This window comes from Periplaneta americana, chromosome 13 (genome assembly GCF_040183065.1).
Source record: "Periplaneta americana isolate PAMFEO1 chromosome 13, P.americana_PAMFEO1_priV1, whole genome shotgun sequence".
Classification (NCBI taxonomy): Eukaryota; Metazoa; Arthropoda; class Insecta; order Blattodea; family Blattidae; genus Periplaneta; species Periplaneta americana.
The window spans coordinates 102,987,498-103,001,009 of record NC_091129.1 but is presented as its reverse complement, the minus strand read 5'-3'; the positions used below and the strand labels follow the sequence as shown (position 1 = coordinate 103,001,009).

The 13,512-nt window shown below is 35.4% G+C and overlaps 1 protein-coding gene across 2 annotated transcripts in view; it reads right to left on the bottom strand.

Moving 5' to 3' along the window:
- The window catches only part of LOC138712187 (mitogen-activated protein kinase kinase kinase 7-like), a 166,683-nt gene that overhangs the window by 38,560 nt on the left and 114,611 nt on the right, over positions 1-13,512 (bottom strand). The window contains exon 12 of one of the 2 annotated variants that reach the window (XM_069843689.1): positions 3,658-12,305. The exons of the other annotated variant lie outside the window; for it this stretch is intronic. Coding sequence (XP_069699790.1) covers positions 12,177-12,305 — 129 coding nt within the window. The 3' untranslated portion in view covers positions 3,658-12,176. Of the gene's footprint in view, positions 1-3,657; positions 12,306-13,512 lie in introns of those variants that run through there. 2 annotated transcript variants of the gene reach the window in all.

The following is a 13,512-nucleotide window of genomic DNA, read 5'->3' as shown; positions in this document are numbered from 1 at the left end:
ATTGCACAAGCTGAATGAATACATTTTTCATGCTTATTACTTCGGACAAATGTCTAGTTGAAACAGATACTTTCCCAGTGAATTTAGTTTCATCTGCACTGACGTTGGTGTCCATGTCAGGGAGTGCGACAAACCTTTCTCAATGAGGAAAGCAGTAGGCCATGCCTCTAACCCCCCCTGTCCCCGCACTAGCCGAACATCTCTATAAACTACTTTCCATAGGTTTTCAACATCTCTGCAAACCAAGAGGCTCAGAGGCTCCTGCAGAAGTACAAAACAAGACGCCAGCTGCAGATAATCATGAATGAAAATTGTAAAATAAAATATCATCTTTAATAGTAACAAAGCCGTGAGATTAGCAACATTATTGGGGGGGTGTACAAACCTGCAACTCCCTTGAGAAGCCGCCACTGCTCTGCAGTAACTTTTGAACTATACAGTACTATAGTGCATTTCACGAATAGAGGGGGTTGACCTCAATAGCCTTAGCAATTACTTAACCTTATTCCTGGAAAACACCCTCACTTACTGTTTCTGATGCAGGTATTGGGAGGATTGAAATAAAGTCGCTGATGATTCAGTAGTTCCTATTGCATACAGAAGCTACAGTCATAACCAGTTTGCTATTTCAAGCAATCATGGTATTGTGAACATTGGAAATCTTAAGTGTGAGTTTTATCTTACGTTTAATTGTAGTGTCCTATTTAATTGGTGGAAGAGGAAACCATATTCGTTCCAAAAGTAAAGAGCTTATATGCCGGGTTTATGAATATGACAATGCAATATTCGATAACCTATGATATCCATCACTAAGTAAAGGTAAAGGTAAAGGTATCCCCGTAACATGCCATGAAGGCACTTGGGGGGCATGGAGGTAGAGCCCCATGCTTTCCATGACCTCGGCACCACGCTCTGACCGCCTTTTACCCCCGGGAAAGACCCGGTACTCAATTTTATAGGAGGCTGAGTGAACCTCGGGGCCATTCTGAAAGTTTGGCAACGAGAAAAAATCCTGTCACCACATGGGATCGAACCCCGGACCTTCCAGTCCGTAGCCAGCTGCTCTACCAACTGAGCTACCCGGCCACCATCCATCACTAAGTGTATGAAAGAACTATTAAAGTGACTGGAATTAGTCAAAAGTAGAATCCTTAAGAAGAAACAAAAGACGAATTGACAAGTTTAACGAAAAAGGCCATAGAATATTGTTCTAAAACTAATATAGATAATTTTGACAGCGATGCACTGAGAAGAAATATTTTAAGTTTGTGTGGAGAAGGCCTCATTCCAAGCTTGAATGACATATGACATTAAAAAGTGTCAAAGAAAGGTATGTTTCTCTGCGTCTCGATCATCTATCTAGCAGATAATGAGAAATATTTAGTTCTGTTATAAGAAAAATAATATGCCGCAGAAATATTTGATGCAATGTCAGGATATAGTTGCACTGTATAATCAGTTTCTTTGTACGAATAAAGATACGTATAAGATTAACCAAATGTGCTACATTCTTTCTCGACGTAACATGGATAAGTTAAATGTGGACAAAAGATAAACTGTGAACAATATGTGATGATGATACAGTTCTGCGTGCACCGATTGGTAAAGGTTCCAAGATTATTGTTAAATATATCGGTAGTGAAAAGGGGTTTGTAAAAAAAATCGGTTACTGGTGTTCAAATCGCGTTCAACTAAGGATTATCAAGAAGAAATGGAGAGCGACCATTAAAAGAAAATGGTTTCAGGAGCAGCTTTCACCTAACATTCCATCTAATTATGTGATTGTTACAGATAACATAATACATGATACACACGCGAATGTTCTAGCAGAACTATGAAGATTTTTTAAAGGTTCTATAGTTCTCTCGCCTTCCTGCAAAACTACCTGCTAATGGTTTAAAAATCTGACGAAGCAACCCTCTCTACTCATGAAACGCACTATAACACTCTCACTCTGCAGTACATCCGTGAGGTCTCATTGCTCACAAGGCGAACACAAGACTAACTATATAACATGCCTCGAGCTGAAGCATTCTCTTAATGGACTGATCTGGGACCACGATGCATCTGTGCAGGAAATGTCAAGTCTAAAAGATACATCTGTAACTGTCAACACGAATTGCTCTGCAAATCTAACATAACCCTCGCTATTACAAAATAGAATAAAAAAAGAGTTTGTAGTCTCTACACATGGCAGAAATGAAAGTTCTTAAGCTGTAGGCTGATTGTAAATGTTTGTGCAATGAGACGATAAATCAGAATTAAACTCAATACTCCTCACAATTTAAAAATCAAATAATTGAAGAGTTTGCGGGAAAAACAATGAATGTCACATTTCTGTTAAGGATTAGATAATGATCTAATTGAGTCTATAACTGCAAGATGTAGTGCTGTTTCTATAGAAAATAAAGGAAAGGATTACTGTATTCGTGGTGATAATTCTCCTTTTTACCATTTTTCATAAGAACAACATTAAATTTCGTAGTGATCCATTGAATTAGATGACATCAACCTTAACAAAACTGTGGCATTCATCGTTTTTCCCGTGAACTCTTCAATTGGTTTAAGATAGCTAAAATAAGATAAGAAAAATGAAACACACAAAACCATATGGACTGTTTATAAATTGCTTTTCAAATATTTGATGAGCACTTTTATCCGAGTTAAAGTCTTTACATAGTGAACTACGATTTAACTTTAAAACACTGATACCACTTGGATCAGACATGACAGTTTGCTGATTGATAATGGTATAGTGTAGGAATATTCACTAAATCTTTTTCATTTTAACTGCAGAAGAGACGTTAGAATGTAGAATTGCAGGGCTGTTTTGTCAAAGCATCACTCAGCAGAGATAACTTGCTGAAGTGGAAGAGAGAAGGTTTCAACACCAAACTGGTTCTGCTGTCATTGAGTCAGTGGATCGATCACCAATGAAATCAACAAGTGCAAATGCAAATGCTATGCTCAACAATGCACGACCACATGAAGGAAGATTTGAAAATTAAATTTTTTCGCCTTGTGACTATCAATAAATTAACAGACAGGGATTTGGAAAGGCGCAGGACATATGACTGCATGTTACTCACAGTTTTTCCGGTATGTGGCTAATTGTAAAAACATACGTAAGCAACAAGTCTCTTCTCCACACTGAAAACTCTCATATTCGCCTTATCATCTTGCCCTCTTGGAATGGCTGGTAATTTCCGAGTTATGATTTAACTCAGGTCTAACAGATGTCTTTCACCAAGAACACACCTCGAAATACGTCTGTCAGATGTCATACGAGTAACACAAACACATTTTCATGACTTCCTTTACAGAAAAAATAAACATGTGTAGTGGAACTTTTTGCCCACATTGTACAAAGAAACCGCGCTAAAAATAGGCAAAATAAAAATAATTCGCATTATCACATCTTGCGAATTTAATGGATCTCTAAATATAGAACAGATCAACAGATCAGGGACAGGTTGAGGGAAAGATGGCAGGATTTCTGATGCCCGTATAGACAGCAAAGATAAAACTTTGTAGTAAAGGAGAGGAACCAGGAAAAGAAGAACAAGATTATGGACACACATATCAATGAAAGAAAAAGGAGCAAAATAATTGAATGGAAGAGTATAGGAGGTTTCACTTTAAGAATGGATGCTCTGGTTAACTTGTATGGAAATTTATTTCATCACTAAGAAATTGTCCCCACTGATATTAATTCTGCCATTCCTGCATACACAGAATGGGGGACCTACTTAACGTGCTGAGGAAGCTTACAAAAAGATTCAAATACTTCTGGTGCCATATACTTTACAATTGATCTTAAAATGTACATACATATATACATATATATTTTTCTTAATAAAATAAATCATGGTTATTAGTTACCAAAATAACATTTCTTCTCAGGAAGCACAAGTTCCTTGACAATTGCCATGTTATGCAGCTTCTAATTCTTTTAATTTACATGTAAACAGTTACTAAGTGTTATTCCAAGACTTTTTATCACAAGTAATAAATAAAGATAACAGTAATCTCAACACTTTTCCTTTCATTGTTTTAGGCCATCCAGCAACCAGATTAACTATGAGTTTCAATCAGTCTTCATTTCAAGTGCAACTATGTACCATACTGTAAACATATGGGAGAACACGAATGCATTTTTTTTTTTTCACATCCTATTTCAGACATCAACAATTTTCACCCTGATCCACAATTATATTTGGTTCAATGGTTGGGAAGCATAACATACCTAATTAAATGCTACTAATGAAAATTCAAATTGAAACAACACATTATCAGGTCATATTGATCACTGTACAGACTGACTTTCAATGATCTTCTAAGTATATATATACATGAAGTAATTTGTACTGTTCTTTTAGAAGAGAGGTCTACTTTTGAGTTTGCTAAACAATGAACATTTTCAAACAAGCATATTCTCGCATTTCATAAAAGAAAATAAAAAAAACGTTATTCCTTACTTTTGGTAACACAAGATCAATATCTTTATTAAACCAACAAATTACTATTTTTTTTTCTGATACAGGTATACCTCACTAATACAACAGGTCACCTTTCACACTGCTGCTCTAAAGTATCGACATAAAACCTTTCTTTCACTTGCCAATGCATATAAAAACATATTTACACTATCATTTATTAAGTGTGCAATAACACTAGGCCTAAAGAACACAGTGCAAAAGTGAAAAAAATAAAATGCTACACAATACTGCATTGCTAATCTTAAAATAGTTTCATCCTCTGCTCATTTGTGACTAAGAAACACTTCAGAAGAAGTGATATTCTGAAGTGATATTATGGAAGGAAGGCTGATGTGCATGTACTATCAAAATCCCAAATCGCAAGTGTCGAAAATAATGAACATTAATAAGACTGAAAAGTTCTGTATTAGCAAAGTACCTTAAAGCAAGATATACCTGTATAACTATTATATCAACCGAAAATGTAAGTTAACATATCACTGAAAACAGAAAACATTTTATGAAGGATTATTTTTGATGAAAGAAGAAACATGTTTCCTTTCTTTCTTTCTACTCTAGAACAATACAATTGTTCATCATATTTATGTTCATGGTAACATATCTAACAATAGAACTTTAATTAGCATCATAGTTCAATTTCTAAAATAATTTTGTTACAAACACATTATATTTAATATTTCAGAACTGTTGCATGTATACTATTTACACGTAAAAAGAATAATATCACTTATATTTCATAAGTAGATTATTTCCAAAACATCCCAAGACAAAAACAGTTTTTTTAACTTGTAAAATAAAAAAAAGTAGGACACTTAAGAATCAACTTGTGAGTTACCACAAGCTGAACATCTCTATACGTAAAAAAGAAAAAGCCACCAGCGTAGCTCAGTCGGCTAAGGTGTTTGCCTGCTGATCCGGAGTTACGCTTGGGTGCATGTTCGATTCCCACTTGGACTGATTACCTGGTTGGGTTTTTTCCGAGGTTTTCCTCAACCCTAAGGCGAAGGTCAGGTAATCTATGGCAAATCCTGGGCCTCATTTTGTCAAATACCATCTCGCGATCACCAATCCCATTGATGCTAAATGACCTAGTAGTTGACACAGCAGCGTTAAATAACCCACTTAAAAAAAAATAAACAAAGAAGAGAAAATTCTACTCCTGATTTAAATCCATTACTTTCCCTCTTAATTACGTCTTTACAAGATGTCACAGATGCTAGCATAAGCTTTGCTCAGAATGTTTTGGAGACAATCTATGTTTGTTAAAAATTTAAGACTTTCTAAAAATGTAAAATCCATTTCGTATAAGGGTAGTGCTTACTTTCGCACAACACACTCGCTATCTGGCAATTGGGAAGCCATATTTCAGTACTCTATCAGTCGCATATGGATGATGCCACAATGTAACAACTGCTCATATTAGACAAAATAATCACGTATTATCGCGAGTATTGTAAAACAAAAGCAATTCTGACTCGGAAGTTCTCCGTAATAAATTCTCTTTAGAATGGAATAATTTTATTCTTGACACAAATATCCAACACATGGAAGACGCAGTGACAGAAAGACAGTTGTAATAGTTGATATAAGGGGGGGCTAAAGAAACAGAAGATTTTAATTTTGCTGCTGGTAGGTAGTACATGGATTATTTTAGTTGGCTTAAAATTCATTGTCATTGTTTAACCTGATTGTTGCAATTTATTAAACATGGAGCATTGGGCTGGTGAGCAATAAGGATTTGCTGTAAAATCTTATTAGCTAAATGGTCAATGCGCACAATGTGTTCGTAGGGAGTTTCGCCGTCACTTTCAACTCCATTGTCATAATCCTGTCCCCTCTCCACATGCGATTAAAGCCTGGGTTCGCAATTTAGAAGAAACAGGATCAGCACTAAAAAAGAAACCTACAAGTAAAGAAAAAACTGTTCATACTCCTGAAAATATTGAGACACAATTGTTTTAGTGAGTAGTCCGACGCATTCAGTTCACAGACATGCTCAGGCAGGTGTCAGCAAGATGGTGCAACAGCACATACTGCAGCCATCTCTATGAGGAAATGTGATACTTGTTAGGAGATTATGTCATATCGAGAAATGGAGATATTCCCTGGCCTGCACGATCCCTCGATTTAAGTACCATGTGATTTATTTTTTATGGGGGTATCTAAAAAGTAAGGTATACGTAAACAAACCCCCAAACATTGAACAACTGAAGACAGTAATTCGTGAAGAAATTAACATCACAATTGAAATGTTGCAAAGTGTAATGAGAAACTTCACAGAGCGATTACAAGAACGTATGAACGTTGGCGGAGGGCATTTGAAGGATGTCATTTTCAAGAAATAACGGTTACATGCAAATGGCATACTACACCGTGTCCCTAAATGATTACCAGAGTTTTAGGTGGTTGGCATAGCTTTACAAACGAAAGTGGATGCGTGTTTCTTTTGTAATTAAATAGTGCAGCATTTTTGTTTCTCATCTTTATTGCATCACAGCATTAAATTTATAAAATGGTGACTCCTGTGCACAAGTCATTTTGTGTGTTGCAGTTTGAAAAGTTTGGTTCTGTTATTACTGTATTATCACTGCGCCAGCCGGAGTAATGACCGGCAAGTCTTTGATATTTATAAGTCATTGTTTGTCGCTTGTGATTGTGGTTCTTTTAGTCCCACCACTCCAATCATATTCTACAAAAAACTGTTGCCGCCAATGGCAATCCAGGATTGAATTTTGACGTGTACATATCAAGTCCACGTGGAGTAAGAACCAAGGTTGCCATTTTTAATAACAAATGTTTGTTCAGTTTAGTAAAGCATTTCAAGTGGAAGTTATAAGTTGGTGTTAATATTTAAGATGTGGAGGCCGTGGGAAGGCAATGAAGTTGAAAGTAATGTAAATGTGCGTGTTCCTTCAACTAGTAGAAGTAAGACAATTACAGGTAGCAAATGTATGGGGACATTGAATAAACAGTCTCAGAAAATAATTTGTAATGTGTATGCCTACGTCAAAAGTAATAAATTGGGCGAGGGACCGATTACAGAGACCGAAAAAGCTGTTGGATTAAGTAGGCAAGCCGTAAGCAGAGTTGTAGAAAGAGGTCCTAAAACACCCAAAAAATGTAAAAATGAAAAACAGGAATTTGAAAAAGTTGATAACTTCACCTGCGATCTGATTCGTCGAACGGTGTATGACTTTTTTAAAAATGGACAGTCGCCAACAGTTAGTGAAATATTAATAGAACTTCAAAACAAGTATGAATTCCCCTACAAAGAAACAACACTGAGAGAATTATTGAAAAAGTTAGGATTCAGGTTCCGAATTCTTAACAAAAGACGCATGATAATGGAATCGTCGAGAATAGTAATGTGGAGGTACAAATATTTTTGAACACACTTCGTTCTTAAAGATCGGCAGGCCATAAAATTATATTTTTGCACGAGACATGGTATGACACCCATGATGTCCCCAAAAAAGGTTGGGATGTTGGGAGTTGCTCATGTGCCTTCAATGCCCCTGTATCTCGTGGGAAACGAATTATGGTTTTGCACGCAGGTAGTAGTGACAGCTGGGTTCCTAATTGTTCCTTTCAGCTAGAAATATAGGTGACTCCAAAGCAGATTCACATGATGAAATGAATTCTGAAATTTTCGAGGACTGGTTTACAAACAAATTAATGAAAAATCTTCCAACAAGCCCTCCGTGTATAATTGTAAAGGATAACGCTGCTTATCATTCCAGGCTACAGTTTAGGCTACCAAATAGATCCACAAGAAAGGATGATATTATTAGCTTCATGGTACAGCACAATCTAGAAGTACCCAATCCACTCCCCACTATATCTGTATTGCTTGAACTTATAAAAGAAGCTAATATCAGTAGAGAGTTTGTCATTGACAAAATTGCAAGAGATTTCGGCCATGAGGTTTTGTGGTTGCCCCCATATCACTGTAATTTAAATGCTACTGAACTTATTTGGGCGCGCTTAAAACATGAAGTTCGAAAACGAAATGTGACTCCATCACGTAGTGACAGTGTATGCAGAACTATACGAGAATGTGTTGAACTTATAAATTCGGAATTGTGGACAAAGTGTGTTAACAGGACAAGAGAAATAGAACGCCAATATATTGTTCGCGATTCTGAAAACGACAGAGGCTTGTTCATTATAAGTGTAGGTGACAATGACAGTGAAGGAAGCAGTTCAGATGAGAGCTAGGATGTCAGGTAATTAATAACTGTAATTTACATATTTATTTAATTAATGTAGTTAGATAGCATGAAAGTATTATTATTATTATTATTATTATTATTATTATTATTATTATATAATATTAGTTATAAAGTAGTCGTGTTTCTCGTTTGTACGCCCTGCAGTCTGAAAAAGATGCGACAACATCGCTTTAGAACAGTATGCAATCGACAGGTCTGTTATTGTTGTTAACCTTTTCTTTGATCTGCCGGTTGTTACTCTGGCTCGCACGGCAATAATACAGCAAGCTTTCCAACGGCAATTTAAAATTGACCCTCCGTCCGATAACAACATTCGTCAATGGTATAGACAGTTTGAAACAACTGGATGTATCTGTAAAGGGAAGAGTTCAGGACGTCCATGAGTGTCAAACGAAAGAGTGGAGAATGTCAGAGCAGTCATATGTAGTCTTCAGAAATCTTTGCGGCGTACTAGCCGTGAACTAGGAATGTCTCGTACAACAACATGGAGAGTGCTACGAAAATGGCTGCATATATGGCCTTAACATTTGCAGTTAGGCTTATTGCAATCCCTAAAGCCTACAGACCTAGTGGTTGAAGGTGAAGATGAACTCTGGGCCAAAAATTATAATCTGACAAGGGTCCTTCTTTTTTAAGTTTGCCCCAGTTACACCATTTTCAGCATACAGGCTTGTATTAACTGAAAAAATGCGTTCCTTCACAAAAGAAAACCTGGAAGAAAACCCTATAGGCTAGTTTATTGTCATTTAAACTACGGCAAACACAGTTGCATTAACACAAGTGAAATTATTTGATATTTGTTATCAGATATTTTTAAAGTACGATAAAAGTATAGTTACAAGTTATCTGAATCTCTAGTTAAAAGTGCACTAAAACATTCCATAGTAAGTTAATTTATACATTTTCAGTGCATATTTCTAAGGTTTTTAGTGCATAGTTGCATGCATATTTTGGCCTTTCTAGTGCATATAAATTCTCGGTCTAAATATAAATTTTAATGAAAATCTATAATTTTACATTTAAAAAATTTACATGTATTTTCGCGTCCTCTCAAGGAAATTTTGAATTGAATGTAACAGTTCCGAATTTAGCGAATTTTGAAGGAGAGGAGGCCATACAAAGGAGAGTCAGACACTAGCCAGTGAGACATATAATATAATATGATTTTATTTAAAATTCAGTCTAAATGACATATCAGTTTAAAATCAATAACACTTACAAAAGTAAATGATCATTGTATATTATAACATGATCATTTACTTTTGTAAGTGTTACTGATTTTAAACTATGATATGTCATTTAGACTGAACTTTAAATAAAATTAGATTATGTTACATTATATTGACTATCGAAATATCTCTATCATCATGCTTACTAAGACAGTGAGACATAGCTTCCTCAACCTCTCACAATCATCCAGAATCAAGCCTAAGTCTTAGACAGTGTCATGCTGAATCGGTCAAGATTCAAAATAACTCTTGTGAACTTTGTAATGGTATGTCTGAGTGCATTAGTGTCTGGAATTAATATCTGAAACTTTCGTCAGCCCAATATGCTTTGATCCAAATAGCAGTTATGCAATGTACCACAGCACACCTGACCATGAAATGAGCAGGCCCGGGTTCAAATCCTGGTTGCCACAAGTTACCTGGTTGAGGTTTTTTCCGGCAAGAGCAAGTTTCGACATTGGACCCTCGACTCATTTCCCTGGAATTATTACCATCTCTTTCAGATGCTATATAACCACAGCAGTTGAAAAACGGCCGTAAAATAATCAATAAAAAATAATTAAAAAAACACTCTGGAATGAATTTTCAGGAAACTACACTTAATTAAGATCACAAAAGGTGCAACTGACAGAAACATTCTTTAGTGTTAATTTATGTCAACCAGCTCCAAAGAGAACTGATAAAGGGAAAATTTCAAATATACATTAACTGCGTATCTCTTTCCAATTTGTGTGTATTAAGAAAAATATAGAGCGATTAATTCTAGTTGGTTGGTTGGTTTTTAATGGCCACATTTGGAATCATTTAACCCATTTTGTTTCTTGCTTCCCAGTAGACAGCACTCAGATTTTTGGTTTATTGCATCCCTTTGCTGAGTTTAGTACACTTCATGATTAATTCTTTTATGTAAAATGTAGTTTTTTATGTCTCATGACAATGAAGACAATTTATCATTTCAATATTACTTCTGGCAAATATATATATCCACATTCTTGTACTTGAAGGAACATTATATTTGGCTCTCCCTAACTGTAACTAATGACCCAGAAACAAAAGTGAGATAAAAAAATTATCGTTTTCAAATTCTAATTAGAATCTACAAAAATCATGTTCATTCTTAGTGCATATAAAATTCCTCACTTCTTTTGCAAATCATAATTCGTATCTTTCAAAGCATTAAACATATATGAAAGTAACAAATTCAAATGTGCAATATGATAAAACTTTTGAAATGCTAAAAATAATTCAGCATTTAGCACAGCAAAACTTTAGACCATCGAAATACAGATCAATTAAGCTGTAAATAATCAGCAACTGGATCTCGATAAAATATTTTTTATCATTCAATTTACAAAATTCTGCCATACTTTATATTCCTCGGCTTTTATGTTTCCAATTACCACACTGGAAACATAAAAATGAAGAATCACTTCGCCATTTTCTTCAATATTATGACTTATCACTACTACTAGTAAACTTTTTTCAAGTTTCCACATAATAACAAGAGCTGACTGTGTCTAAATGCTTCTAAAAAACCGAGTGCTACATAACTGCTTCATCCAGATGAGAGTGAAACCCTCCTCAAAACTGTTAACACGTGAACGTGCTACATTTTGGTGTGCATCCATTTATCTTTCTCTCTCTCGTGAATGCTGCAATTACTTGAACATTCAAGTAATATTACGAATTTAAAAGTAATTCGATATGTCGACATATGGGACTCGGAAGGTACAAATAAAAGTCCATACATTGAAGATATAGCCACAAATGTAGTCATATGTAAGTCACTAGAAATGACTAGAGAATACAAAACTGTGATGTCAACAGTTCTTTTAAGATTTCAATAAATCTGTACTTTACTACATCAATGTAATCATCTTCCCAGCATTGACTACCTCAACATCCAGATACATTGCACATACTTGCCAACCAGATACAGCTAGCTTCTTGGAGCATGGAGATTTGGTTGGCAACACTGCACTCTGGCATTGTTCAGCTCAACAACATTCCATAAACCTAAACATTCACACCATTGCATCCATGACGGTCTTCTGGCAGCCCTTACTTACTATCACAAACACCATCTCTCTGTATTCTTTACATCAAAAAAACATTACAGACCGACCAGTCATGCTCATCTCCTCTTCATAATGTGTACCGTGGATACTTCCTGTGGCACTTCTATTTGTGATGGGATCACATGGATTCAACTGAGGTTAGGGTACATGGGAATGGTTCTGGTTCGGTACGACTACCCAGCCATCATCACTCACGCTGTTGCCACGCCGTCGATGTATGATGTCGAGCTGCATCTTCAGGTTTCTGTGTAATGCCAACAAACTCTCCTGTAAAAGAAATTCCACATACACAATATGTCCACTAAGAGACAACAAGCACAACTTCAATGAAACAAATTACAGTAGAACCCTGTTATACCGCACCTTGGTATACCGTGGAATCGGATATATCGCGACCATCATCATGCTCCCTGTTATTTTAAGAATTTTATTTAAAAATCCACTTTAATAGAATTCGCGGAGTCTAATCTTGGTTCCAACTTCTTTTATACATGCTGTCTACACAGCCGGTTTTATGCTGATTGGACTGACTTATCCCAATTGGGCCCCCACATCTCAGGAGGCCCCGCACCTAAGACTACTATAAGAAAATCGCAGCAGACCTGGAAGTGGCACTGACAGATGCCAAGCTAGAAGAGGAAAAATAACAAGTGCATAACATAAAAGTGGCTGATACAGATGGTTACACACTTTGTTAAGAAATCTAGACACAGACGCCAGTTCTGCCATCTAAGATTAAGAACTCCATAAAAATGCTTGAGTTCCTTGTTTGCAACAATAGATCTATTGCATTCACAAATTTATTTATTTCTCTTAGAATTTTCCTCACACTCCCAGTGACTGTGACATTAGAGAAAAGGAGTTTTTCCAAACTTAAACTGATCAGCAGGGAAAGGATTTATATGTAAATACATATTTACTTATAAAGCTAATATAATTTATATTTTGCATTATCTTTATGTTTCACAATGTGTAGGGTTGAAAAATCCTACTTTTATTTTCCATATTTTTCCATATTTTAGAGTTTAGTACATATTTTCGTTAATTTCCATATATTTTCCATATTTCATATAAAACAGTCCATATTATATTAGGTTTAACAATAAAACAAAACAAAATTCCATTAACTTTTAAACATACATTTCAACAATAGAGATTTAAACACATGTTCAGTAATCCCTTTAACATCAGAGTTATTTGAAAATTAGCAGTCCTATCAACAATGGGAAAGTAAGTTACAAAACTGTATTAATTTAATTTAAAATTTTTAACAGACTTCAGTTGTGCAGCTCAACAGTTAAATGCCAGTCAGAGTACACATAGGTTCAGTTTTGTAAATCATACTATAAAGACGGTAAATATGCCAAAAGTACGTCATTCAGTCAATTTAAAATCAAAACTAACAAGTTACATTTCAGAATTTAAAGAAGATGGTTTATCAACTGACAATAAAATATTATTTTGTAATTTGTGT